This window comes from Bos taurus, chromosome 21 (assembly GCF_002263795.3).
Source record: "Bos taurus isolate L1 Dominette 01449 registration number 42190680 breed Hereford chromosome 21, ARS-UCD2.0, whole genome shotgun sequence".
Taxonomy (NCBI): domain Eukaryota; kingdom Metazoa; phylum Chordata; class Mammalia; order Artiodactyla; family Bovidae; genus Bos; species Bos taurus.
This window is the reverse complement of record NC_037348.1, coordinates 21,168,744-21,195,686: the sequence shown is the minus strand read 5'-3', so window position 1 is coordinate 21,195,686 and position 26,943 is coordinate 21,168,744. Positions and strand designations below refer to the sequence as shown.

Sequence of the window (26,943 nt, the reverse complement as noted above, 5' to 3'; positions counted from 1 at the left end):
GCTTCCAGACTCATTACTGAACTTGAGCAGAATGGGTCTGCACACAGGCCAAGGGCATGTCCGGCCACCTTGCCAGGATCCCAGGGTGACATATCAGTTTTTTTAAATTAATTTTTACAATTTTGGCTGCACTGGGTCTTTGTTGTGGCACACGGGCTTTCTCTAGTGGTAGCATGCAGGCTCTCTAGTTGCTCTGTATGTAGGATCTTAGTTCCCCAAGCAGAGATCAACCCTGTGTTCCCTGCATTGGAAAGTGGATTTTTAACCACTGGACTATCAGGGAAATCCTTCAATTTTTAAACTGGTTGTTTTCAAGAGTAGCCTACAGAATAAGACAGGTGCCCACCAGATCACCTAGGGCAGCCAATGATCAGGGCCAACTCCGAGGAGAAGGTCTGGGATCAAGAGGGCTCCTCGGACCACACTGGCCTTGGTGGAAATGTCTTGCCAAAGGAGGTCCAGCTGAGTGCCCAAGGCTGCTGGGGGCGGGGCGGGGGGTGGGGGGGGAGGGGGAGGGCGGGGGAGGCATAGAGGGTAGGAACATACAGCCCAGGCACCTCAGGGGTCACCTTCAGTTGCCATCACCTGTGAGCTGCTCCAGGCAGTGTTTCTCCACCCCTAGGCTTTGGTTTCCTCATCTGCGTATAAAGACATTTTATATCATAGGGTTGGCTTCCCAGGTGGCGCAGTGGTCAAGAATCCGCCTGTCAATGCAGGAGATACGGATTCAATCTCTGGGTCGGGCAGATGCCCTGGAGAAGGAAATGGCAACCCACTCCAGTATTCTTGCCTGGAGAATTTCATGGATAGAGGATCCTGGTGGGCTACAGTCCATGGGGTCACAAAGAATCAGAATGATTGAGAGACTGAGCATGCATTCATGCATGTCATACGGTTGGTGTGTGGATCTAAGGAAAGTCACGTACTTAGGGCACAGTCTGACACTTAAGGAGAGCTGTCTCCTGCTCAAGGCCCCGTTGGTCCTTTTCCCTCCTAGCCTCTTATGAGAAGCTCGCGCCAGCAGGCCCGGGTCCACGAAGGCTCCCCTGAGCTCCGTTGCCTTCCGCATATCAAAGGGTGGGGTGGGGCCAGGGGGCGGGGCCAGCCTTGGTTGTGGGTCCCTCCACCAACCAGGAGGCTCCCCTCAGCCCAGCCCCTCTGGACCAGCCCTTCCTGTCGCCAGGGCTCAGTGGCTGCGGCTGGCACTTGACCTTCTGGGGTCCCCGCTGGAGAAGGGACCAGACCTGCCATCTAGGGTCGCTGGGGGAGAGCTGGCCCCCGGGTAGAATAGTCAGCAGGGACTGTAGTCTCCGAGCCTGGCACTCGGCTAAGCGTTTATGCGCATTATCTCATTTGGTTCTCAACAGGGAGATAAGGACCATCTTTATCTCGGTTTTGAGATAAGGAAACTGTGGAGCAGGAATATTAAAGACTCAGGCTCTAATGCGGAGGCTGTTTGCTATGATCAGTGCGTTCTCTTGATAAAACTCTATTAGCCTTTGCCCTGCTTCATTCCGTACTCCAAGGCCTAATTTGCCTGTTACCCCAGGTGTTTCTTGACTTCCTACTTTTGCATTCCAGTCCCCTATAATGAAAAGGACATCTTTTTTGGGTGTTAGTTCTAAAAGGTCTTGTAGGTCTTCATAGAACCTTTCAACTTCAGCTTCTTCAGCATTACTGGTTGGGGCATAGACTTGGATTACTGTGATATTGAATGGCTTGCCTTGGAAACGAACAGAGATCATTCTGTTGTTTTTGAGATTGCATCCAAGTACTGCATTTCAGACTCTTTTGTTGACCATGATGGCTACTCTAGTTCTTCTAAGAGATTCCTGCCCACAGTAGTAGATATAATGGTCATCTGAGTTAAATTCACCCATTCCAGTCCATTTTAGTTCGCTGATTCCTAGAATGTCGACGTGCACTGTTGCCATCTCCTGTTTGACCACTTCCATTTGCCTTGATTCATGGACCTGACATTCCAGGTTCCTATCCAATACTGCTCATTACAGCATGGGACCTTGCTTCTATCACCAGTCACATCCACAACTGGGTATTGTTTTTGCTTTGGCTCCATCCCTTCATTCTTTCTGGAGTTATTTCTCCACTGATCTCCAGTAGCATATTGGGCACCTACTGACCTGGGGAGTTCCTCTTTCACTATCCTATCATTTTGCCTTTTCATACTGTTCATGGGGTTCTCAAGGCAAAAGTACTGAAGTGGTTTGCCATTTCCTTCTCCAGTGACCACATTCTGTCAGACCGCTCCACCATGACCCGCCCGTCTTGGGTGGCCCCACATGGCATGGCTTAGTTTCATTGAGTTAGACAAGGCTGTGGTCCGTGTGATTAGATTGACGAGTTTTCTGTGATTATGGTTTCAGTGTGTCTGCCCTCTGATACCCTCTTGCAACACCTACCATCTTGCTTGGGTTTCTTACCTTGGACATGGGGTATCTCTTCACAGCTGCTCCAGCAAAACACAGCTGCTGCTCCTTAACTTGGACGAGGGGTATCTAATGTGGAAGCGATCCTCCATTTGGGGATGTGGTAGTTACCTGCTCGTCACCTGACCGCTCACAGCACTGGCGTTCACAACACCTGTGTGGCTGGAGGAACTATGTCCGGAGGGACAGGCAGAGCCAGAGACCTGTTTGCAGGTGGTAGGCAGAACAGGAGGTGACTAGAAGTCCAGTTGCTGTCTCAGTCCAGAGCTTTGTCTACAGGTGGATCCACCTCTCCTAGCCAGCGGGTGATGGCAAGTCCTTAAGATGAGCCAGAAACAGCAGGGGGTGGTGCCCTCTCTCAACTCCCCACCCTCCAGGAGACTCCTCAGGAGGCATGTCCTCTGCACTGCAGGGTCACTGAAAGGCCTAGGAGAGGTACTCAGCAAATGTTCTGTCTCCTGTGGATGGTGCCTGGGTCCCCAGGAAGGTATGGGTAGGCCAGTCATCCCAGAGAGGGGACCAGCCTCCCCTGCAAGGCACTTCGTAGAGGTGCAGCCAAGAGCAGCCCTGCCTGGGATGGAGCCATAAATGGAGGCAAGGGGCTGATGATCCTAAGAGGCAGGGCTGAGCCTGCACTCCCAAAGGGTAAGGACAGGGGTGGAGGGTTGACCTAACCCCCCTGGACCCTGCTTCCCCAACTCCAGCAGCAACTAGGAAGTGTCCCAGGCAATTCCAGCTGGGGTGACAGCAGCCTTTTGCCTCTTTGTATCTCCCACAGGAACATCTCTTGAAGGGAGTTGGGAGAACAGGGTTACCAACTTCTAGAAGACACTCAGCTCTGGCTGCTGCTGGTGGGAGCGCCACTCCAGCCCCTGACAATGTCATTAGTGACTGGGCCAGGAAGTACTTCTCTCTGTCCCTATAAAGACTATGCCCAGATAGGTGGGAGCCAAAGGAAGGAGACGGGCGGTTATTCAGCTCCACCTTCTGTGCAGGTGCTGTGAGACTGTGTAGCCAAGACCTTGGGTCTTCTCAAGAAGGAAAGAGCACTGGACAGGGAGTCAGGGGCTTGAAGTTCCAACCCAGCTGAAGGGCTGGATAGAGTTCTCCTCTCTCTGGACCTGTTTTCATAAAAATGAAAGAGCAAAAAATATCCATTGCTCCTGGACCTGCGTGGGCCTCAGCCCCAGGTTCCGGCTTGATGCACTGAATCACACTCTCAGGGTGGGACCCTGGAACCAGATGACTCAACCTGTTATCAGGTGAGGGGACCACTGGACTGGAGCATCTCTGGGGTCACGTAACCCTATTCAGGTATTCCATATTGAGCTTTTGTTGTTGTTCAGTTGCTAAGTTGTGTCCAACTCATTGTGACCCCATGGACTGTAGCTCACCAGGCTCCTCTGTCCACGGGATTCTCTAGGTAAGAATACTAGAGTGCGTTGCCATTTACTTTTCTAAGGGATATTCCCAACCCAGGGACCACAGCTTCTGCATTGATAAGCAGATTCTTTCCCACTGAGCCACCTGGGAAGCACTGAGCAATTACCATGCGCCAAGCCTAAGAACCCTGAGGGGTAGGGTTTATAACTGTCTCCACAGCTGAGGAGGCAGAGGCTCAGGGAGGTTTTGAAGCTTGCCCACGGTTAAACAGTTAAGAGTTGAATGAATGTGCACCCAGGGCAGTGGCATCCTGTGTCCATCTCCTTGCTGTATGCAACCTCGGCTGAGGTTTCCTCCTCCTCTGAGGGGGCTGGCAGCTCCTACAGAGGGCCCTGGGGTAAGAAACAGAACCCACTTCTGAAAGGTTGGGGGACTGGTCACCTAAACCAGTTCCTCTTTTGAGATGGGAAAGCTGAGGCACAGAGGAGTGACTTGCCTGGGGTCAAAGGGCGTATCAGCAGACAGCGGGTCAGATGGGAGGCCCTGCGTGTGGGAACCCACGCTCTGGTCTTCCTCCTGCCCCCTCTCTCGCACTGCACCATTAGAACGGCCCCCAGCCTGGCTCCATTACCATGAGGCTGCCATAAAGACCAAGGGAGGCTCTGATTAGGCTGTCTCATGGCAGCCCTAGTGAAATAATACATGATGCTGAGGAAGATTTAAGGCAAAAGGAGAAGGGGGTGGCAGAGCATGGGATGGTTGGATGGCAACATTCAGTGGACATGAATCTGAGCAAATTCCGGGAGACGGTGAAGGACAGGGAACCTGGCATGCTGTAGCCCATGGAGCTGCAAAGAGCTGGACACAACTGAGCGACTGAACAACAGCACATGGAGCCACGCACAAGCACCTTTTGGGAAACAATGTCACTAACTGTGAAAGAGCCCTGTGGGTCAGCAGGAATGCACCCAGGAGAATGGGAAAGGGCCGCGGTAGTGGGGTTGAGGCAAAGGGACAGGCCCAAGCGTTAACCCAGCTTGCCCTGCGGGCCAGGTGGAGCCCCTGCAGGATAATAACTGTCAAATTGGCAATTGAGGGCCTACATCAACCTCAGTAGGCCTGGATTCCCGGTGGGGAAAAGCAGCATGACTTACTTGTTCCTTGCCCTACGGAAACATTTCTCCTTTTCCAGAAGCAATAAAAACCCAGTGGACAGAGGAAAAACAGACCAAACCAATTTTTTTTTTTTTTTTTTTAATGAAGTACAAAATCTAAGCATATAGATTTCTTCTCACTCCCACCCCACCCACCTCCCACCCCCAGTCCACTCCCCTACCAGTCCCAGCCTGGCCAGCCACTGTGGTCAAGTAACCACCATCTTACTGCCACTCAGGCTGTGCCCTGCAGAGCACTGGACATTCTAGGGGATGTCGAGGAGTGGAGGGACTGCCCCAGCCCCGACTTCAGCCAGGGAGGTGACCTGGCTTTAAACACTGCTTCTATGAAAGACATCACTTGGAAAAGGGATCCTTGATAAAAGAAAGCCTGAATACTACTGAAGTAGCCGATGAGGTGGGCAGCCTACACTACAGACCTGATTCCTGGCTGAAAAGGGGGGTGGCCTTTACTACTGGCAGCCAAGGCCATTAGTAGAACATGCCCAGGTGCGTCTCCACCAAATCTTCTTGCCAAAATTCAGGGCAGCCGCTGAGCGGAAGGCCTGAGTTCTGGGGAGGGCTTTCATCACTGAGCTGGAGGGCAGGGCCTGGTCCCTGGTCCTCCGAGTTGGGCAGCACCTCTGCAGTGTGGCTCCAGCATCCCCACTGGGTCTGAGGCTGGAGTCGCTGGCAGGCTGGGCGGGGCAAGAGAGGAGGGGTTTCTGGCAACAGACAGGACTCCGGAGACACAGAGATACCCTGAGGGAGAGAAGAGCAGCAGGTTAGTGGGCCACTGCCTCAGGCCCTGAAATCCCGAACCTGAAGGTTGCCCATAGTGTGGCTGGCAGCTGCTGAACGGCCCCCAGGCCATAGATGCACTGAAGCAGTGGTTAAGGGTACAGGCTCTGGAGATACACTGCTGCTGCTACTGCTGCTAAGTCACTTCAGTCGGCTCCGACTCTGTGCGACCCCACAGACGGCAGCCCACCAGGCTCCCCCGTCCCTGGGATTCTCCAGGCAAGAACACTGGAGTGGGTTGCCATTTCCTTCTCCAATGCATGAAAGTGAAAAGTGAAAGTGAAGTCGCTCAGTCGTGTCCAACTCTAGCAAACACATGGACTGCAGCCTACCAGGCTCCTCCGTCCATGGGATTTTCCAGGGAAGAGTACTGGAGTGGGGTGCCATTGCATTCTCCAGGAGATACACTGTCAGGGTTCAAATCCCAGCTCAGCTTCTCACTAGCTGTGAGAACTCGTGCATAACCTCTTTTAGTCTCAGTTTTTTCCTCTAAAAAAAGGTGATGATGACAACAAAACCCACTTCATAGGGTTGCTGGAGGGCTGATGAGTTAATACACATTAAGTACTAAGAATGGGGTTGGGCACACAGTAAGCATTCAGTAAATCTCCTTTATCAATATGCTCTTTTATGGAAGCTTGAGGAAAACATGAAGGTCATCAGTTTCAAGCCCATCTACTTAGGAAGCCCCTTCCCCTGGGGCAGCCAGGCCTCCCCTCCATTCTCACTGCCCCCCACCTCCCGGCAATACGGAGCACCAGGAGGGAATTTCCTGAAGGCCCCTGCTACCTTCCACCCTGTAGTCTGAAAGCAAGTCTTAAGATCCCGCCTCGTCCACATGGCTGTGAAGGCGTTTAGGTAGAGGTGGGGGTGGACTTAACTTTCCAGGGCCCCACCCGTCTCCCCAAGGAGGTTAGGGTCCTCTTCATCCCTCCGCTTCAGCTTCTCTCCATCCCTAATCAGGATTAGGTAATCCGGGATCTAAAAGGCATGAGATTCTCGGGAGACCAGAGCTTACTCACCCCCTCCGTTTCCAATCGAAGCCTGGGGACCACTCCGAGGGAAGTGGCAAGAGCCTGAGCGCGCACCTGGTACACTGCAGCCAGCTCCAGAGACGCGGGGGGCGATGTCCAGGGCGTGGGCTGGTTCCGGGGCTCTGGGGGTGTCTGCATTCCACAACAGGCTTGAGGAGACGTCCAAAGGGCCGCATCAGGGGCTCTTCCTTGAGAGAGCTGCGGGGGAGACTGCATCCCGGGGCAGTAAGGGGGTGTCAGCCAGGGTCCCATGTCGGGGACCCTGCTCCCCAGGCGCTCGGGGGCCGCTAGGGCCTCGGGGCAAACGGGCGGGGACCTGCAGGACACCGCGGCACCGGCAGCCGAGCCGGAGCAGCAGCATCCTTGCCTCTGCGCCTCCGCGGGGCCGCCGTCGGGGCACAGCGCGCAGCCCCGAGGGGGCGCCGCGTCACTGCGCTGCAGGCGCCGGCGCTGCAGGCTGTCCTCGCTGAGGCCCAGCACGGCCGACAGGTGTCCGATATAGCGGATGGCCAAGCGCAGCGTCTCGATCTTGGTCAGGCTCTGGCCGGCGGGCGCCACGGATGGAGGCAGAAAGCGGCGCAGCTCGTGGAGGGCGCGGGCGAGCGTGCGCATGCGCAGCTTCTCGCGCTCGCTGGCGCTCTGCCGCTGCCCGCCTGCAGGCCGGGTGCGCGCTCGGCTGGGCGCCGTCGAGGCGGCTTCTGCGGCGCCGCGGGCTGCGGGCGCGGGCTGCGAGGGCCTGCGGGCGCGGTCGCAGGGGCATGAGCCCGACGAGTCCGAGGAAGAGGAGGCCGGGGACGTAGAATCCGAGTGGCCAACCCAGCCCCAGCCCTGAGGGAAGATCCAGTGGTCTTGGCCGAGGAGGCTCTGCAGAGGAGGGGACTGGGCCATGGCCGGGGCTGACTGCGGGCTCCTCGAGGCAGGCCGGGCCGGCCACCTCCAGGACTGAGCTTTTATTCAGACCGAAGGTGCGAGGTGGACCCCCGCCAGGTTGCGGAGAGGTGTCAAAACCCACAGAGCCCAGGGAAGGTCTGGGCAGGGGGGCCCTGGGAAAGCGGGCCCATTTGCGGAGGTGTGGATTCTGACTCCTCTGGGGGGTTCTAATGGAGGTCCCTGCTGCCGGGGGAAGTGTGGGAGGAACAATTCGCATCTGGATGGAGCCGCGAAGCTTCTCACCGTGTTCCCACCCACCCCGCCTCGTCCACTGCTCCGGTGTGTGCCCGGACCCTGACAGTGGTGGGCAGTGGCACCGTCTGGGGGCGGCCAGGCAGTCCCTCAATGACTCATGGACCCCTGCAAAGAGTGGCCGCCTCCCTCATCACCACCCTCTGGGAGGCTGTGCCCAGTAACTCCTACCCAAGTGCCTAAAATTGTGCGGGGTAAGGCGTCAAGACAAACGCTGCGGGACTTGCTCACAGTGATGGCGGGAGAGGGGGTTAAGGAGAGGAGCGGAGGTACAGGCGGACCCTAGGGTTCCCATAACCTGCACTTGCTACTTCGCCGAGTGATACCGAGGTCATCTCACTGTCCACAGTTTCTTTCCCTGAAAAATAGGACAGAGCCAGCAGCCCGGAGAAGAGACATGGAGTGTAGTGGGTGATGAAAATGAGGGAGGGTGGGCCCCCAGGCAGGCCTGAATCAGATCCTCCTTATTTGCTGTGTGACCTTGGGGAGTTCATTTAACTCCTCTGAGGCTCATCCTCATGACAATAATAACATAAAATACCTACCACCTAGGATGATTGCTGGTGCTAAATGGAACCGTCTATGGGACCACTTAGTAGAAGCCTGGCAAGTGGGCTAAATGTTTGCTACTATCATTTTCTAAAGAAAGTATCAATATTTATGTCTCAAGATGCTTGTGGGTATTAATCATTTCATTCATATTTGTTTAGCAACTAGTGAATGTCAGGCATGCCAGAGTGAACAAGATAGTTGTCTCTGCTCTCGTGGAATTTCAGTCTTACGGGGAGATATGTCAACATATAATTAGCAGCCCCACTGCTAGCTCGCTGTGTGTCCTTGGGCAGCTCTGAGCCTGAGCTCTTAAAACGGGAGTAATAATTATAGTATCTGCTCACAGGACTATTTTTACAGTCTTATAGTATAACCTTTGACCCAGTAAAGTTTAAAAGTGCCCACTCCTCAGCAATAATTGCAGTTTAAAGGAGGCGTCAGTGTTCTTCATATCTTCAGAAAAAAGGCTGAAATCCAAAGCTAAAGGGCAAGTGAGGAGCAGGAATGGTTGAGGTCTGGCCACAGAGGCAGAGAGGTCACAGCTGGGCCTTGAACCATGATTAGAACCTGCGTAGGGAGAGAGGCAGACAGGTAGAGAGCATTCTGAATATGGAAGCTGCATAAGCAGAGGCCTGGCAGGGGGACTTCCCAACGTGCTTCCGTGTGCCAAGATGATGTGAAGAGCACAAGCCTACCTTGACTGGGGCTAGGCTAAGAAGGTGGATTTTACTCCTAAGGCAAGGGGGAGCCAAGTGACTTTTGAGCAGAAGTGTGACAAAAAAAAAAACAACTCAGCATTCAATAACTAAAAGTTAACTATGTTTCAAGAGTGGGTTAACCCGCACCAGCCTAAAGTTATAAATGGCCTTGTGGTATTTTTGAGACTGTTTAAAAATTAACTTTTAGTTACATTAATTATATAACAGTACGTTCTCTTTATAAGAAATGGAAACATAGAGCTGGAGTTCCTGTAATGGCTCCCCAGGGGTCATGTGTCCTTCCAGGCTTGGTCCCTGTGCTCTCCCAGAAACATTTGTATCCTTAGAAAGCACGTGGTATAAATGAGATAACATTATGGCAAGTTGTCTGTAATTTGCTTTTTCTCATTCAGCAGTGTATCTGAGAGCCTTCCATGTCAGGACCTGTTTAGCTGATGCATAGTCATCTGTTTAAATCTTACTGTGTAATTTTAACTGGAAAAAAAAATAATGGTAGGAGGTGCAGATGAACCTTCAATGATGAAATTATATCACTTTCTCCTCAGAACTTAATTCTTTAAATATTGGAGAAAATATGTCCAAGTTACTACTCTATGATGAAATAATAACTGACATCGAATAAGACTGGTCAGGGCACCTGTTTTTAGTTTACTATAAATAATAAGGGCACACATATTTAATTTGTCCATCACACAAAAAGAAGGTGGAATCAATTAACAATGGCCTTGATTTCAAACAGGAAAGAAGCAATTATGTAATATTTAATGATTTAAAAGGGTTTAAACCAAGGTTAAAAAAAATAATAATCCTGGGTACCTCCCTGGTGGTCCAGTGGTTATGACCCCTTGTTTCCAAGGCAGGGGGCATGAGTTCAATCCCTGGTTGAGGAGCTAAGATCTCACATGCTGCATGGCACAGCCAAATAATTTTAAAAATAATAATCCTTTTTTCTAAGGGGAGGGAGACTTAGAAAATAGTCAATCCTACCTACACTTTTAAGGATTGTGGATGTCCTGGAATGTGAAGTCAAGTGGGCCTTAGAAAGCATCACTAGGAACAAAGCTAGTGGAGGTGATAGAATTCCAGTTGAGCTTTTCCAAATCCTGAAAGATGATGCTGTGAAAGTGCTGCACTCAATATGCCAGCAAATTTGGAAAACTCAGCAGTGGCCACAGGACCAGAAAAGGTCAGTTCTCATTCCAATCCCAAAGAAAGGCAATGCCAAAGAATGCTCAAACTACCGCACAATTGTACTCATTTCACACATTAGTAAAGTAATGCTTAAAATTCTCCAAGCCAGGCTTCAGCAATACGTAAACCATGAACTTCCAGATGTTCAAGCTGGTTTTAGAAAAGGCAGAGGGGCCAGAGATCAAATTGCCAACATCCCCTGGATCATGGAAAAAGCAAGAGAGTTCCAGAAAAACATCTATGTCTGCTTTATTGACTATGCCAAAGCCTTTGACTGTGTGGATCACAATAAACTGTGGAAAATTCTGAAAGAGATGGGAATACCAGACCACCTGACCGCCTCTTGAGAAACCTATATGCAGGTCAGGAAGCAACAGTTAGAACTGGACACGGAACAACAGACTGGTTCCAAATAGGAAAAGGAGTCTGTCAAGGTTGTATATTGTCAGCCTGCTTATTTAACTTATATGCAGAATACATCATGAGAAACGCTGGACTGGAAGAAACACAAGCTGGAATCAAGACTGCCGGGAGAAATATTAATAACCTCAGATATGCAGATGACACCACCCTTATGGCAGAAAGTGAAGAGGAACTCAAAAGCTTCTTGATGAAAGTGAAAGTGGAGAGTGAAAAAGTTGGCTTAAAGCTCAACATTCAGAAAACAAAGATCATGGCATCTGGTCCCATCACTTCATGGGAAATAGATGGGGAAACAGGGGAAACAGTGTCACACTTTATTTTTGGGGGCTCCAAAATCACTGCAGATGGTGACTGCAGCCATGAAATTAAAAGACGCTTACTCCTTGGAAGGAAAGTTATGTCCAACCTAGATAGCATATTGAAAAGCAGAGATATTACTTTGCCAACAAAGGTCCGTCTAGTCAAGGCTATGGTTTTTCCTGTGGTCATGTATGGATGTGAGAATTGGACTGTGAAGAAGGCTGAGCACCTAAGAATTGATGCTTTTGAACTGTGGTGTTGGAGAAGACTCTTGAGAGTCCCTTGGACTGCAAGGAGATCCAACCAGTCCATTCTGAAGGAGATCAGCCCTGGGATTTCTTTGGAAGGAATGATGCTAAAGCTGAAACTCCAGTACTTTGGCCACCTCATGCAAAGAGTTGACTCGTTGGAAAAGACTCTGATGCTGGGAGGGATTGGGGGCAGGAGGAGAAGGGGACGAGAGAGAATGAGATAGCTGGATGGCATCACTGACTCGATGGATGTGAGTCTGAGTGAACTCCAGGAGTTAGTGATGGACAGGGAAGCCTGGCGTTGCTGCAATTCATGTGGTCACAGAGTCGGACGCGACTGAACGACTGAATTGAACTGACACTTTTAAGGATTAAAATAATGGCAAATCATTATTTATCCAAGGCTGCACAATACTTTAAAGATCTTGACATATACTATAGGAAATTTATGTAGATGTAACTCACAGTTATAAACAGGATTCATCAGGTTTCATGTATATTGATCTGGATTCTGGAGTGTCAAATTGAGGTGCTGTTGATATTGAGTGCTCCAACTCACCTCTTTTCACTGCAATATAGTATTCATAGCATGCTCACACCATAGTCAGTCTCTCTTTAATGCACCTTTGGCGTGTTTTTAGTTTTTGCCAAAGAGTGCTGCTTTGTGCACAGGCAACTAGGTATGGAGTAGTGGAGTGGCCTTGTGATTCCCAGGAGGGAACAAGCCGGAGAGATCTCCTGTGAAAGCACTTGGTGAATTAGGGGAATTCACCATTGGCGGAGCCCTGCGTACTGTCCTTTCCTCTCTAGGATAGCCTGGCTTCCTTCTGTCTTAGTTTGGGTTAGTCCTAGAGCCCAGGCCTCAGGCTGACTGTGGGATGGCAGAGCACAAGTTCTGGGAGGTGAGGCCCTGGAGCTGGTCTGTTGTGGCCCCTGGCTCTTCACTGGGCCCCTCAGCCAGGCTCCGGGAGCCCAGGGGCACACTGCTGGCCCCACTCAGCATTGGGAGGCAGTGTGGTTTAATGATTAGGAGCCTGGACTATAGAATCAGATAGACCTGGGTTTAGAGTCCAGGCTTCATCCTTTCTCAGCAGTCAGAACTTGAGCAACTTAACCTCAGTTTTCTTGTCTATTAAGTGGGGATTCTCATTTCCAGGGCAATTGTTAGTGCAAAAGCAAGATACCGCATGTCTGGGGACTTTCCTAGAGATCCAGTGGTTAGGACACTGTGCTTCCAACATCACAGGCATGGGTTCAGTCCCTGGTCAGGGAAGTAGGATCCAGCATGCCACCTGGTGTGGCCAAAAAATAAATAAAAAATAATAAACTTGTTTAAAAAATAAATCTATTCAGTCACTCAGTCGTGTCTGACTCTTTGTGATCCCCTGGACTGCAGGGTACCAGGCTTTCCTGTCCTTCACCATCTCCCAGAGTTTGCTCAAATTCATATCCTTTGAGTCAGCAATGCCGTCCAACCATCTCATCCTCTGCCGTCCCCTTCTCCTCTTGCCCTCAATCTTTCCCAGCATCAGGGTCTTTTCCAATGAGTCAGCTCTTCGCATGGGGTAGCCAGAGTATTGAAGCTTCAGCTTAAGCATCAGTCCTTCCAATGAATATTCAGGACTGTTTTCCTTTAGGATTGACTGGTTTGATCTCCTTGCAGTCCAAGAGACTCTCAAGAGTCTTCTCCAACACTATACTTCAAAAGCATCAATTCTTCGACACTCAGCCTTCCTTATGGTCCAACTCACGTCTGTAAATGACTACTGGGAAAACCATAGCTTCGGTTATACGGACCTTTGTGGGCAAAGCGATGCCTCTGCTTTTTAATATGCTGTCCAGTACTCTTGCCTGGAAAATCCCATGGATGGAGGAGCCTGCTAGGCTACAGTCCATGGGGTCGCAAAGAGTCAGACACGACTGAGCAACTTCACTTCCCTTCACTAGGTTTGTCATAGCTTTTCTTCCAAGGAATCACTGTCTTTTAATTCCATGGCTGCAATCACTGTCTGCAGTGATTTTGGAGCCCAAGAAAATAGTCTCTCACTGTTTTCATTTTTTCCCCATCTATTTGCCGTGAAGTGACGGGACTCCTTAAAAGGAAAAGATAATGTATGTCATCACCACCATGTCATAGAGCCTTTGTTTATAAGTCTTTCTTATAGCAAGTTCGGGGCAGCAGAATGAAGTGGGTTAAGGACAAGATTGCATTGTGGTAAGACGGCTGACAGCTTCATCCGTGACCCCAGAAGATGGTTCCTTCCTCCCTCTAGCACCAGGCCTTGGGCATCCTGCCCTAACCCCCTCCTCCAACTTCAGCCTGTCTTCTCCATGGACCCAGCATGGGGTTTGTTCTCAGCAGGGCACTCCAGCTCCTGGCCCGTGGCAGGGCTCACCAGTGCTCCAGGGCGGAGGCAATGGAAGAGTTCTAGCTGTTGGAGCTGGAGTTGGAGCTTGGTTGGAGCCAACCAAGGCCAGAAAGCGGAGAATCTGAATCAGCTTCTCCTGGTGGACTGGGTCCTGGCCCAGGTGCTTTTCCCACTTGCTCTCTGGCCCTGAGACTCAAGCATTCCTCCTCGTGTGCTTGAAGCAGCCCCAGGTGCTGCATGAACAAGTGAGGTCTGGCCCCCATCCCCCAGGGGCTTCCAGCTGGGCAGTCTCCATTTCTCATTCATTTGACTTGCCTGGTGAAAGGAGGGACATCTATGGCTGTGTGCTGTTAGATAAGGTGATCAACTTTTGAGCCTCAGCATGATAGTGACACCAGTTTCACCCCCTTCCTTCCTATGATAGGAGGAGGTGGTCTCTAGATCAGGGAACCATGGTCAGTAGAATGTTCACTAGTGTGGCAGACTCTTCTGGTTGTCCACACAGTGTCTGTTATTGCCTCTATTCTTCTTTCTTCTTTAATAACAGGGCTCTGTATTACGGAACGTGATGTGCCCAACTGAAAACTACATTTCCTAGCCTCACTCGCAGATGGAATCATCAATGAAATGTTAGGAGAAATATTGTATGGGGTTTCTAGGAAAGCTTTTTAAAGCAGAGAGGTACACTCCTCTGACTCTTACTCTCTTATATTGTCATCCTGGAAAACTTAAGTGATGGCTGGAGCTTCAGCAGCTTTTTTGTGACCCTCAAGCAATCTCAAGGACAAAAGTTACATCTAAGGAAAGCCTTCCTCAGTGATCAGTGCAAAGAAATAGAGGAAAACAATAGAATGGGGAAAGCTAGAGATGTCTTCAAGAAAACTAGAGCTACCAAGGGAACATTTCATGCAAAGATGGACACAATGAAGGACAGAAATGGTATGGACCTAACAGAAGCAGAAGATATTAAGAGGAGGTGGAAAGAATACACAGAAGAATTATATAAAAAAGATTGTCATGACCCAGATAACCACGATGGTGTGATCACTCACCTAGAGTCAGACATCCTGGAATTCGAAATCAAGTGGGCCTTAGGAAACATCACCATGAGCAAAGTTGGTGGAGGTGATGGAATTCCAGTTGAGCTATTTCAAATCCTAAAAGATGATGCTGTGGAAGTGCTGCACCCAATATGCCAGCAAATTTGGAAAACTCAGCAGTGGCAAAGGTCAGTGGAAAAGGTCAGTTTTCATTCCAATCCCAAAGAAAGGCAATGCTAAAGAATGCTCAAACTACTGCACAATTGCACTCATCTTACACGCTAAAGTAATGCTCAAAATTCTCCAAGCCAGGCTTCAGCAATATGTGAACTGTGAACTTCCAGATATTCAAGCTGGTTTAAGAAAAGGCAGAGGAACCAGAGATCAAATTGCCAACATCTGTTGGATCACCAAAAAAGCAAGAGAGTTCCAGAAAAACATCTACTTCTGCTTTACTGACTACACCAAAGCCTTTAACTGTGTGGATCACAACAAACTGGGAAATTCTTCATGAGATGGGAATACCAGACCACCTGACTTGCCTCCTAAGAAATCTGTATGCAGGTCAAGAAGCAACAATTAGAACTGGACATGGAACAACAGACTGGTTCCAAATCAAGAAAGGAGTAAGTCAAGGCTACATATTGTCACCCTGCTTATTTAACATATGCAGAGTGCATCATGCAAAATGCTGGGCTGGATGAAGCACAAGCTGGAATCAAGATTGCTAGGAAAAATATCAGTAACCTTAGATATGCAGATGACACCATCATGTCTAGAAGAAGAACTAAAGAACCTCTTGATGAAAGTGAAAGAGGAGAGTGAAAAAGTTAGCTCGAAACTCAACATTCAGAAAACTAAGATCATGGTATCCAGTCCCATCACTTCATGGCAAATACATAGGAAACAATGGAAACAGTGACAGATTTTTTTTTTTTTGGCTCCAAAATCACTGCAGATGGTGACTGCAGCTATGAAATTAAAAGACATTTGCTCCTTGGAAGGAAAGTTATGACCAACCTAGATAGCATATTCAAAAGCAGAGACATTACTTTGCCAACAAAGGTCCATCTAGTCCAGGCTATGGTTTTTCCAGTAGTCATGTATGGATGTGAGAGTTGGACTATAAAGAAAGCTGAGAGTCAAAGAATTGATGCTTTTGGAGTGTGGTGTTGAAGACCCTTGAGAGTCCCCTGGACTGCAAGGAGATCCAACCAGTCCATCCTAAAGGAAATCTGTCCCGAATATTCATTGGAAGGACTGATGCTGAAGCTGAAACTCTAATACTCGGGCCACCTGATGCGAAGAACTGAGTCATTTGAAGAGACCTTGATGCTGGGAAAGATAAAGGCAGGAGGGGATGACAATTCAAAGATTGAAGAAGGGGATGACAGAGGATGAGATGGTTGGATGGCATCACCGACTCAATGGACATGAGTCTGAGTAAGCTCTGGGAGTTGGTGATGGACAGGGAAGCCTGGCGTGCTGCAGTCCATGGGGGTCACAAAGAGTCGGACACGCCTGAGCGACTGAAACTGAACTGGAAGAGATTCTGTTAGGCTGGAATGACTCATGAGATCTAATTACTAATAAGGTAGAATCAACAGAGCCCTGTGTACCCTCCTTCTAAGTTCAGGGTCAGGAGGCAGCGTGTAACCAGCAGCAACTGTGGGACAGGCATGGTGGTCATTGCCTTCCAGGCACCAACGGTACGAAAAATGTGATTCCGTTCCCGTTTTCAAGAAAAAGGGGATCTTTAATCAAGGAGACTGAGATGGTTAGATAGCATCGCCAACTCAATGGACATGAATCTGAGCAAACTCTGGGAGATAGTGAAGGAAAGGGAAGGGAAGGGAAGCCTGGCATGCGGCTGTCCATAGGGTCACAAAGAGTCAGATATGACTTAGTGACTGAACAACGACAACAGATCAAGGAGGCAGTGGGCTCTTATTGCCTGTGTGGGGTAAGTGGCCAAACCTGGGGGCCACAGTTTATGAGGGCATGGGACAAACCTGGCTTAGGGGAGGGGGTTAGTGAGGGGACGTGACGCTGGCTCACCAGAGAAATAGCTGAAGGACTCAGGAATGTTTCATGCAAAAAGGAAAAGACACAGGAATGTGAGCGTCGTCTCCAGGTGCTGGGGAAATACTCCAGGGAGAGTCTGAAGGAGATCACAGGGGCTGTCTTGTGGGGGAGTGAGTGGCCTATTCCTGGAGGTAATCAAGAAGAGGCCAGATGAAGGCACTTCCCTGGTGGTCCAGTGGCTAAAACTCTATGCTCCCAAAGCAGGGGGCGCAGGTTCAATCTCTGGTCGGGGAAGTAGATCCCATATGATGCAACTAAGAGTTCACATACCACAGCTGAAGACCCTGTGTGCCGCAACTAAGACCTGGTGCAGCCAAATAAGTAAATTATATATGTGTGTGCGTGTGCATGTGTGTATTCTTAAAGAGGCTGGAAGAGTACACATAGGAGCTGGAGGGGATGGCTGCTGCTGCTTCTGCCAACACTGACCTAAAGTACCATAAAACGAGGTGCTTGGACCTGATGATCCCTGAGGACCTTTGAGAGCTGAGGGCAAGAATCAGCAGCTGTCCCCTCAGGGCCCTGGGCAGTCTCGGCCTGGGAGCCACGGGAGACCTGGCTTCAGGACACCTTGGGCGGGGGGAGGGCAGAACGAGGCCTCACAAGCGTTTCAGCACTTGTGACACTCCTACCCCTGCTCTTCTCTGTGCCTGCGGCTTGGGCTCAGCTGGGCCTGCTCTCGGGCCGGAACCACAAGGCCCTGAGTCAGCTTTGCTCACTTGTGTAGCACCAGTCAGCTGGGCACAGAGGGGCGGGCCACGTTCCCGTCAATACTCAGATTATGAGTGTTAGTCGTTCAGTCGTGTCTGACTCTTTGTGACCCCACTGACTGCAGCCTGCCAGGCTCCTCTGTGCAGGCGATTCTCCAGGCAAGAATACTGGAGTGGGTTCCCATGCCCTCCTCCAGGTGATCTTCCTGACCCAGGGATCGAACCTGCGTCTCTTATGTCTGCTGCATTGGCAGGCGGGTTCCTTACCACTAGCGGCACCTGAGGCCCCTGTCCATCATCCCCTGATTGATGCCCCAGACCCCGGTCAGAGGAGAAGCGCAGAGAGGCCCAGGTTGGAGTCAGAGTGTGCTTTTAGCTCCGGCTCTGCGAGGGAGGGCAGGCCGTTCCTCTGGTCAGCCTGTGCTCACTCAGTGGCTCAGAGCAGACCTCAGCGTTTCTTTAACCCCAGCCCTGCTCCCAGAAGTTCTCCACCTGCTCCTTCCTCCTGGGCAGGCGGTGCAGGGCCCTGGGGAACAGGCCTGGGTCCTGGAGCTGGTTGCAGGGCTGGCCTCTGCCCCACAGGTCTTCTTTCCTCCTGCGTCCCTTCCCGGCCCCGGGGTGGTTGGGTGGTGGGAACGTGGGTGTGTGGGGCAGGGAGACGGGCCACTGGGGGCTGCAGGGCCGCCGTGTGGTATTCTCATTACCAGCCAGCGCGAGGGCCAGCCCGGCCTCCCCCTTGGCCACGGTGGCTGCCTTCACACCTCCTGTTGCCTGTTGACACAAGGCCGCCTCCTCCAGGGCAGAAGGTGTCGACTTGGGAACCAGGGTGTGCAGGGGCCTCCAAAACAGCCCGGCAGCAGGTCCCCTTAGAAACCCCAGAAAGCACTTCGGGGTAGGGGCGGGAGGCTGCAGGCCCCCCTTGTGGGAGGCTCAGGGTAAAGGCAGAGCCTGTGTCCCTGTGTTGGTGGGGGTGGTGCGGTGATACCCAGGGGCCTGCATGTGCCCCTTACTCACTCCAGGAGCCCTGAGTATCCAGCCCAGAACCCTGGACACTCTCCTCCCGTGGCTCCAGGGATGGGCGTGTGACTCTGGGCATATCCAGGGAAGCCCAGTGACCAGGCCCTGCCAGGCAGAGCACCATCAGTGTCACTGGGGGTGCCCAGAGGCTGACAGCCATCTGGGAAGGGCATGGAGCAGCCCTGGGCACTGTACTCACCCTGACTGGGCCTCAGACGGGCCCGGCTCTGAGCACTTCCACACCCCACGGTGCCCAGCATTGCCCACATAAGTCTGTTCAGCGCTCAAACCCCAGGCCTGACAGCCTGCTATTCCCTGTCTTGCTGAGTGGGGAAATTGGGCCCAGAGAGGCCCCTTCCTTTGCTTTAGGGCCCCCCAGAACCAGAATTCAAACCCATAAAGGCCATGCACACCCCCATGAGGAAACATCATTCCTGACCAGGGGGCTGAGACTCGGGGTGGCGGGGGTTGGGGGAGGTGGTGGAGTCTCTGCTGCTCTCTGGGAGCTGAGAGTTTGAGGAGGAGAAAGACAAGTTGGCTCCAAGATTCTGTGGGGGCCTGATGTGCTGGGAGGCCATGGGCGACAGAGAGGTGCTACCTGGCCAGGTGATCAGGGCGGGTCCTGGGAGGAAGGGAGGGCCCTGAAATTGTGGATTTTCTCCAAGTTGGGGTGGGGTCTTCCTGGCTGAGGGGAAAGGTGTGAGCCTGTCTGGAAGCAGGGACTCAGGGGTAATTGGGGCGATGCCAAGCCGTCTGGAGCCCTGGGACAGAGGTGGGGAGGGTGGGAGGGGTGTGGACAAGAAAGTGGGAGCTGGGTGGGGTTGGAAAGTCCTGCTGAGTGAGGAGTTTGGACTCTTGAGGAGGCAGTGAGATCCCACAGAAATTCTGAGGAGGGGGAAGTGTCGGAAGGTAAAGAGATGGAGGTAGGAAACAGGAGACTGCGGTCACATCAGGGCAAAGGCTGTCTAAATAGGGTACAGGCAGGGGCCCTGGGTGTGGGCCAAGGATACCATAGGAGGTAATGTGGGAAAAGATGGATGGGGGTGCATGGGAGAGGCTGGGGCCACAGGCATCCAGGGAGTGCCCAGCAGGCTGAGGGCAGGGAGGTACACGCCATGTTCTTCCTCCAACAAGAAGGGTAGGCCAAGGAGGCTGGTGTGGAAGGGCCTGCAGAGGCCCCAGGGTGGCCTGGTCCAGCTCCTGGGGCAACAAGTCTCAGCAGAGACAGCTCAAGCCTAGGGCCAGCCACGCCTGGGCTCAGTGCCCACCTTTTAGCCTCAGTCTCCTCATCTATGAAGTGGATGTCCTTGCTGGGAGGATTAGATATAGCATCATATGTTCATCATGGGGGACTCCAAGAGTATTGCCTGCCTGTCCTGCTGGAGAGGAGAGGCCATCTGTGGTCTTGCAGCTCTTGGGAGGGACAAAGTGGGAGAAGGAGAGGCACTAACTTGTTCAGGCTCTGCAAGGGGAGAGCCAGCCGCCCCAGCCTGATTACCGAAAGCCTTAGGGGGGCCTGGGTCCACCATCTCTGCTACCGGAGTGCAAACAACAGAGGCAAGCGGGTTGCGAAGTCTTTTCTTCCTTCCCTCCCTTCCTTTTCTTTCTTTTCTAATTTATCAAACCAATAATAATCATTACACAGAAGTAAGACTTGGGCTTCCCTGGTGGCTCAGTGGTAAAGAACTTGCCTGCCAATTTAGGAGGCAAGGGTTCAATCCCTGGGTCAGGAAGGTCCCCTGGAGAAGGAAATGGCAACCCAGTCCAGTATTCTTGCCTGGAGAATCCCATGGAAAGAGGAGCCTGGTGGGCTACAGTCCATGGGGTCTCAAAGAGTCAGACATGACTTAGCTACTAAACATCAAAAAAGTATAGACAATCAAAATGAAGGGAATTTTAAAGCCCCCACTTCCATCCACCCAGAGAGGACCAGGGTCACACTTAGTCTATATCTCTGCATCCTAACCTTTTCTAAGCATCCCTACAAACACAGAACATGGAGATGGAAGCATTAAGGGAGCATACTGAGTTCTTTGGGCTTCCCAAGTAGCACAGTGGTAAAGAACCCACCTGCCAATGCAGGAGACCCAAGAGATGTGGGTTCAATCCCTGGGTGGGAAGATCCCCTGGAGTAGGAAATGGCAACTCACTCCAGGATTCTTGCCTGGAGAATTCCATGGACAGAGGAGCCTGGTGGCCTATAGTCCATGGGGTCACATAGAGTTGGACACAACCGAGCACATACACGCACTGAGTTCTTTTGCCCATTGTTTTTGAAGCTTCTGGTAATAGATATTCTCTCTTTTAAAACAGCTTTATTGAGATGTAATTCACATGCCATACATTCACCTGTTTAAACTGTAGAATTCAGTAGTTTCTGTATATTACATTTAAAATTCCTTTAAATTGCAGTAAATATATTTGGTATAACATAAGATTTGCCATCTTAACCATTGTTAAGTATGCAGTTTGGTGGCATTAATTGCGCTCAGTGGCATTAATTGCATTTGCAATGTTGTTCAACCATCACCATTTCTATTTCCAAAACTTTTTCATCATCTCAAGCAGAAACTGAACCCATTAAGCAAAAACTCCCCTTTCCCACCAGCCCCTCAGCCCCTGGTCACCTCTCATCTGCTTCCTGTCTCTATAAATTTATCTGTTTTAGGTATCTCGTGTAAGTATAACCATACAGTATTGTCCTTTGGTGTGTCTGGCTTATTTCACAATGTCATCAAGGTTCATCCACAGGGTAGCACGTGCCCAAGCTTCATTCCTTCTTACGGTCAAATAACAGCCCATTTACGTTCATACCACATTTTGTTCACTCATCACTTGATAGACATTTGGGCTATTTCCACCTTTCAGGTGTTATGAACAATGCTGTTATGAACGTTGGCAGACATCTATTTTAGCCTCTGCTTTCAGTTCCTTTGGCTGTATAAAGTGTATGTTGTTTTGTGACCAACTTCTCTCGCTAATGTATTCATAACTCTCAAAAAAATTGGAGTATAATTGCTTTACTATGTTGTGTTAGTTTCTGCGGTACAACGAAGTGAGTAGGCACATATATACAGATACCCCTCCCTCGTGGGCCGCCCTCCGGCCCCCTCATCCCACCCATCCAGGTCATCACAGAGCGCTGAGCTGGGCTTCCTGTGCTACACAGTGTATGAATAACCTTTTCCAGATCACTAGATTTATTTCTGCAATGAGATTTTAAAGTACTCCCTGGTGTGACAGTAACTGTTTAGGTGACACATTTTCTAGTATATACGGAGATGCCTCAAAATTTTGCACATAGGTATATATCCGTATACCTATGCTTTTAAACTATGGAGAAGGCGATGGCACCCCACTCCAGTACTCTTGCCTGGAAAATCCCATGAATGAAGGAGCCTAGGGGGCTGCAGTCCATGGGGTCTTGAAGAGTCAGACACGACTGAGCGACTTCACTTTCACTTTTCACTTGCATGCATTGGAGAAGGAAATGGCAACCCACTCCAGTGTTCTTGCCTGGAGAATCCCAGGGACGGGGGAGCCTGGTGGGCTGCCGTCTATGGGGTCGCACAGAGTCGGACACAACTGAAGTGACTTAGCAGCAGCATACTTTTAAACTGCACATGTCACCTGTGAATGCAAACTCCTTGTAAAAATTTTAAACCTTGTAGATATGATTAACATCTCTTTATATCAGCCCTCAGAACCCAGCCCTGCCCCACCCGCACACCAGATAAGTCCTAGATCTTAGCTTTGGTGAGTATGCATTTATGCACACACATGCTGTGGATCCTTACAAAATGCACAGCAGGGGTTTGGTTTTTAGATTTTTGTTCTTTTTTGCTTTTGCTTATATCAATCAAGTCACACGGAAGGGGTTTTTCTGAGGTTTGTATCTGTCAGGAGCAAGGCTTCACTTGCACCTTTAATCTTTTCTTATCAGGATGAATTCCCCATCAGGGAAATCGCTGGGCAAAGGGCATGCTGAGGCTGTTCTGAAGCCTGAGGCCAGCCTGGGGGAGGGCCAGCGGGGTGGGGGCAGAGGCGGGGGTTGTCAAGGCCAACCTGGTTGTGGGAGGCAAGCAGCAGGTGTCAGCACTCCTGGGGGCCTCCGCCAGACGGGCCGCCCATGCTGGGTGCTGACTGTGCACTCCCAGGGCCTGGGGTGAGGCATGATCTCCAAGGGTGAAGAAACTTCCTGGGCTCTGCCGAGGGCTAGACTTGGCTTTCTCTTGGTGGGTTTATCCTACCCTCAGTAGGCCCATAATCAGTACTGACCATGTAAGACCCTTCTTCTGTTTATAATCTGGTCAATTTAAGCCCTGGATTCCCACGTGGTGCTAGCAGTAGAGATGCAAGGGCTATCCCTGGGTTGGGAAGATCCCCTGGAGGAGGGCCTGGCAACCCACTCCAGTATTCTTGCCTTAAAAATCCCATGGATTGAGGAGTTTGGAGGGCTACAGTCCATAGGGTTGCAAAGAGACCTGACTGAAGCGACTTGGCATGCATGCATGCAACTTAAGCTTTATCCTTGCCCCCTACATGTTTTCCACTCTGTTCAGGGCTGTTTCCCAGTCTCTGACAAAGGATCCTATGCTCAGAAGCTCTTCACTTCCCCAGACCCTACCCAGACATTCCAGCCCACTCCCAGGAGCCCCCATTCTGCTCTATATTAGGTCTGAAGTTAGATACCCCAGGAGAAGGGAGGTGATGTGCTCCTTCCCCAGCCCTTGGGAAGGACAGCCTGGAGCTGACTGAGGCCCGGAGCCACCCAGTGACTTGGCTGGAGCCTCGCCATTGTCCTGGCTCCTCACTGTTCTGTTCAGTCAGCCAGGGCAGGCATGGGGTTAGAAGAAGCCAGAAACCTGTGTATCCTGCCCGGAGGAAGCACCATCCTGTGCTTTCTGCAGGTACTGGTGCTGGATGTGCCCAAAGTTGGCCGCTGAGTTCGGCCTGTAAATCCTTAGGGGGAGCTGGCGAGCCTAGAGTTTTGGTCAGCTCATGGTCTGATTGCTTTCAACCTCTGCTTCCAGGGGTATGTAGGGAAGGGAGGGAGACCTGAGCCCGTCTGCCTTCTTTTCATTCCTCTGGGTTCCATCTTGCTTTACCTTTCTGCACACAGGTGTATGTTTTTCCCAGTGGACAGATAAGCTAATTGGGGTCCAGAGAGAACAAATGGACTGTCTGGGGTCACATAGCCCATCACACTGGCACGAAGTCAGCCTCACCCATTTCTTAAGCCAGCCTCAGCGTCTCTGACATATCTACTTAGCTTCCAGTGCCCACCACCTCCACCCAGCACTGGCTCTGGCCCCAGAAAAATAAAGTCCTCTGACAATGGCAGGAGGTCCGCCCAGCCCAGATCCCAAGATCCCAGGTAGCTAGGCAGCGCCCTCTGCTGTCTGTGGCTGGGAATGCAAGGACACTGGACACCCAGGGGCAGCTCTCTGGCCTGAGACCATGTTTTGCAACCAAGGCATGCAGTCTCCCAGGACATCTCAGCAGGTAGTTGGGAGTCCTTGCTCCATTTTACAGCTATACTGACTGAGGGGCCATGTGACAAGTTTCCCTGTATTCACATGTCTGCATCTTTGCTTTGGGCTGGTTCAGCTACTTACGTCACCCTTTTCATGCCTGATTTCCCCATGTTTCACTATAAGGCTCAGACCCTTCTCCACTTACCCAGATGAAGTGAAGAAGCATAGATGTGACACCTCTAAGGGGAGAGACATGATCTACTTTCCCTGCCTTCTCAGCCTGGCCCGGCTCCCAGAACTGGCACTTCCTCCCCAGCCTTACCAGGAATCTGACAGATCTCTCTCCTTTCTTCCCACCCCCTCCCTCCTCATCACCCCTCTGCCTCCTTCCTGTGACTTTCACTGGCTGTGCATTCCAGCTGATCCACGACCAAGATAATCAGATTATCATGGGTCCAGAATAATCTATTCCATATGGCTTGCCAAGCCAGTGGCTCCGGGAGCTAAAGGTGTGAGGGGAGGGTGGTGATCTCAGTTGGAAGGGGCTTCCTGGGAGCCTCGGGGGCCTTCACTGGGAGCTGATGGGGAAGGAGGGAGGTGGAGGGGAAGCTGGGAGCCTTCCTGCTGGGCCCTCTGATGGCTCTGGGCTCCAGGAGGCTGCAGCCCCACCTCCAACACAGGCACGGCCTCATCTGTCCATGACACAGTGGAGTGTAGGCTCCATGGTGGAGGCTGGGCACTCCCCATGCCTCTTCCACTCTCCGGATTGGAAGGGGCTCACTGTAGCGCACGGCTTCTCAAAAGTGGTTGAGCTTCACCGTTCTCAGGACATTTCACTTTACATACCCGGAATCTCCTCCAGGGATTCTGGCTCAAACAGGTCCAGGGTGGATCTGGAAATGCTTTACATTTTTAACATGTCAACAGATCCTGGTGACTTGTAGTGAGGTTTCAGGGGGCCTTGAGGACTAGGGGGCATTGCCCCCTCTTCCTGCACCCTCACTCTTGAGGCAGCCCTGCAGGAGGAAAGGAGCCACTGGAGGTTTCCAGAGGAGACGGGGGAGCTGGTGGGAGGACAGGACACTCGCTTTGGTCCCAAACAGCACCAGACGGACCCCCGCTCTGCGCCTCCTGGCCATGTGACATAGGACCACCCCCTGCGCCTCCATTTCCTTAACTACCAGGTGAAGCAGTGACATCCACATCACAGCACGCTTGTGAGCTGGGATCCGGCGGAGGCCAGGCCCCAAGTGACAGCAGGGACACGCATGAGGCGCTGCTGGAAGTATGGTCTGTGCAGGATGATTTGATACCCTTGCAACATCAGCACAGCAGGTATGATTCATGGGAGAGGTGGAGACTGAGTTATCCAAGTGACACAGGTGGTACGTGGCAGAAGAGGGATTCGATTCTAAGCGAGGGGTGTCCTAAGCTGCCTGAAGATGGGGCTTCATGAACAACAATCACTCTCCTTGAAAGGGCCTTTCTCTCAGACCGGTGCCGAGGTGTGGCGGGAAGATCCCCGGCAGCAGGGAACACCCAAATTAGGAGCCTCCCAGGAGGTGTCCCTGCTGATGCTAAACAGGCTGGCGGTAGGAGAGCCGCTTCCTTCTCCTGGGGCCTCTGGCTCCGGCGGGGTCGGGATTAGGGGCTGCGAGGGGAAGACTGACATTGCACCTTTGATTAGCACTCTCCTGTCAGTGGGGCTGGCTGGGGAAATGAGGGCACTGAGGCTGGGAGGTGGGAGGGGGCAGCGCCCAGGATCCAGGGTCGACCTGAGGCAGCCGGCTGGCTCCTAGAAGGAAGGCTGAGACCCAGGCCCCAGCCCAAGGGGGTGCTGCCCTCTCCTGCCTGCCCCCACCCTGGCCGAGGACCCCCTGAACTCTCACCTCCGCTCAGTGGGGCTGCCCCAAGGCCTCATTTCCCAGCCTTACACGTTGGCAGGCGAAGGCAGGCTCGGGCCCGGGGAGCAGGAGCCACTGGTTCTGGCACTTGTCAAAACACAGGCCCCAGAGGTGTGAAGGCCTTAGCCCAGCGGGAGGGCGTGTGGGCCCTGCTGCCCGGAGAACTCATTAACTGGGGCAGCTCCCTAATGAACCCACCGGAGGGGCTGGCGATAAGAAGATCAAAGGTGCGAGAGGCATGGGGGCCCCGGGGAAGAGGGAGGCTAGCTGATGGGAGCCCGGAGAACCCAGGCTCCAGCTTGGGGGTCCCTCCTTCGTCCCTGCTTGGCTTCATCAGGCCCATAGCCTTGCACACACTGGGCCTTGAGGGGTCACAGGAGAGGGAGGGATTCCAGCTGGCACCTCCAATTTGTCAGCCTTGGAGCTGAAGATGGAAAGACTGGAGTTGGGGGCAGAACCCTCCCAACCACCCCGCCTCTCTCATGCCGTTTTATTGTGAGTTCTTGGCCTCCATGGACACCCATGAATCCTTTTAACCCTCTCTCAACCCTGACACCAGAGATCTTCCCATCACATGCCATGCATGGTGTCCGTCTCTTGCTCCATAGCTTTCAGTGGTTCCCACGTAAGTGAGCAATTAACGTTAACTGTTGGCTCTCAGATTTGAGCATCCTCAGGGGCCAGAGCTGTGTTTTTAGGATCAACAGCCTACCTCCCATGCACATATGGCCCTTTGTTTAAAGAATGTCTAGTTGATTTTGTACTTAACAAAAATTTACTTTAAGAGCATTGTTGCCCACAAACCAGTCATGGTGGTTTCCCCTGAACTAGGAATTGGAGACCTCAGAGGCATAAGAGTAAAGAAATTTGATATGCCCTCTGTACTCATTCAACTTTTAATCAC

General features: G+C 51.6%; 1 protein-coding gene across 1 annotated transcript; it reads right to left on the bottom strand.

Annotated features, from left to right (window-relative positions):
- Nucleotides 1–5,153: 5,153 nt before the first annotated feature.
- On the bottom strand, nt 5,154–7,722 carry MESP2 (mesoderm posterior bHLH transcription factor 2). Its single transcript, XM_002696577.6, has 2 exons — nt 6,874–7,722; nt 5,154–5,746 (listed from the first exon to the last, which is right to left on the bottom strand). Exons 1-2 carry the CDS (start codon nt 7,705–7,707, stop codon nt 5,477–5,479), a joined length of 1,104 nt encoding a protein of 367 aa, XP_002696623.1. The 5' UTR covers nt 7,708–7,722; the 3' UTR covers nt 5,154–5,476.
- Between the last annotated feature and the right edge of the window lie 19,221 nt (nt 7,723–26,943).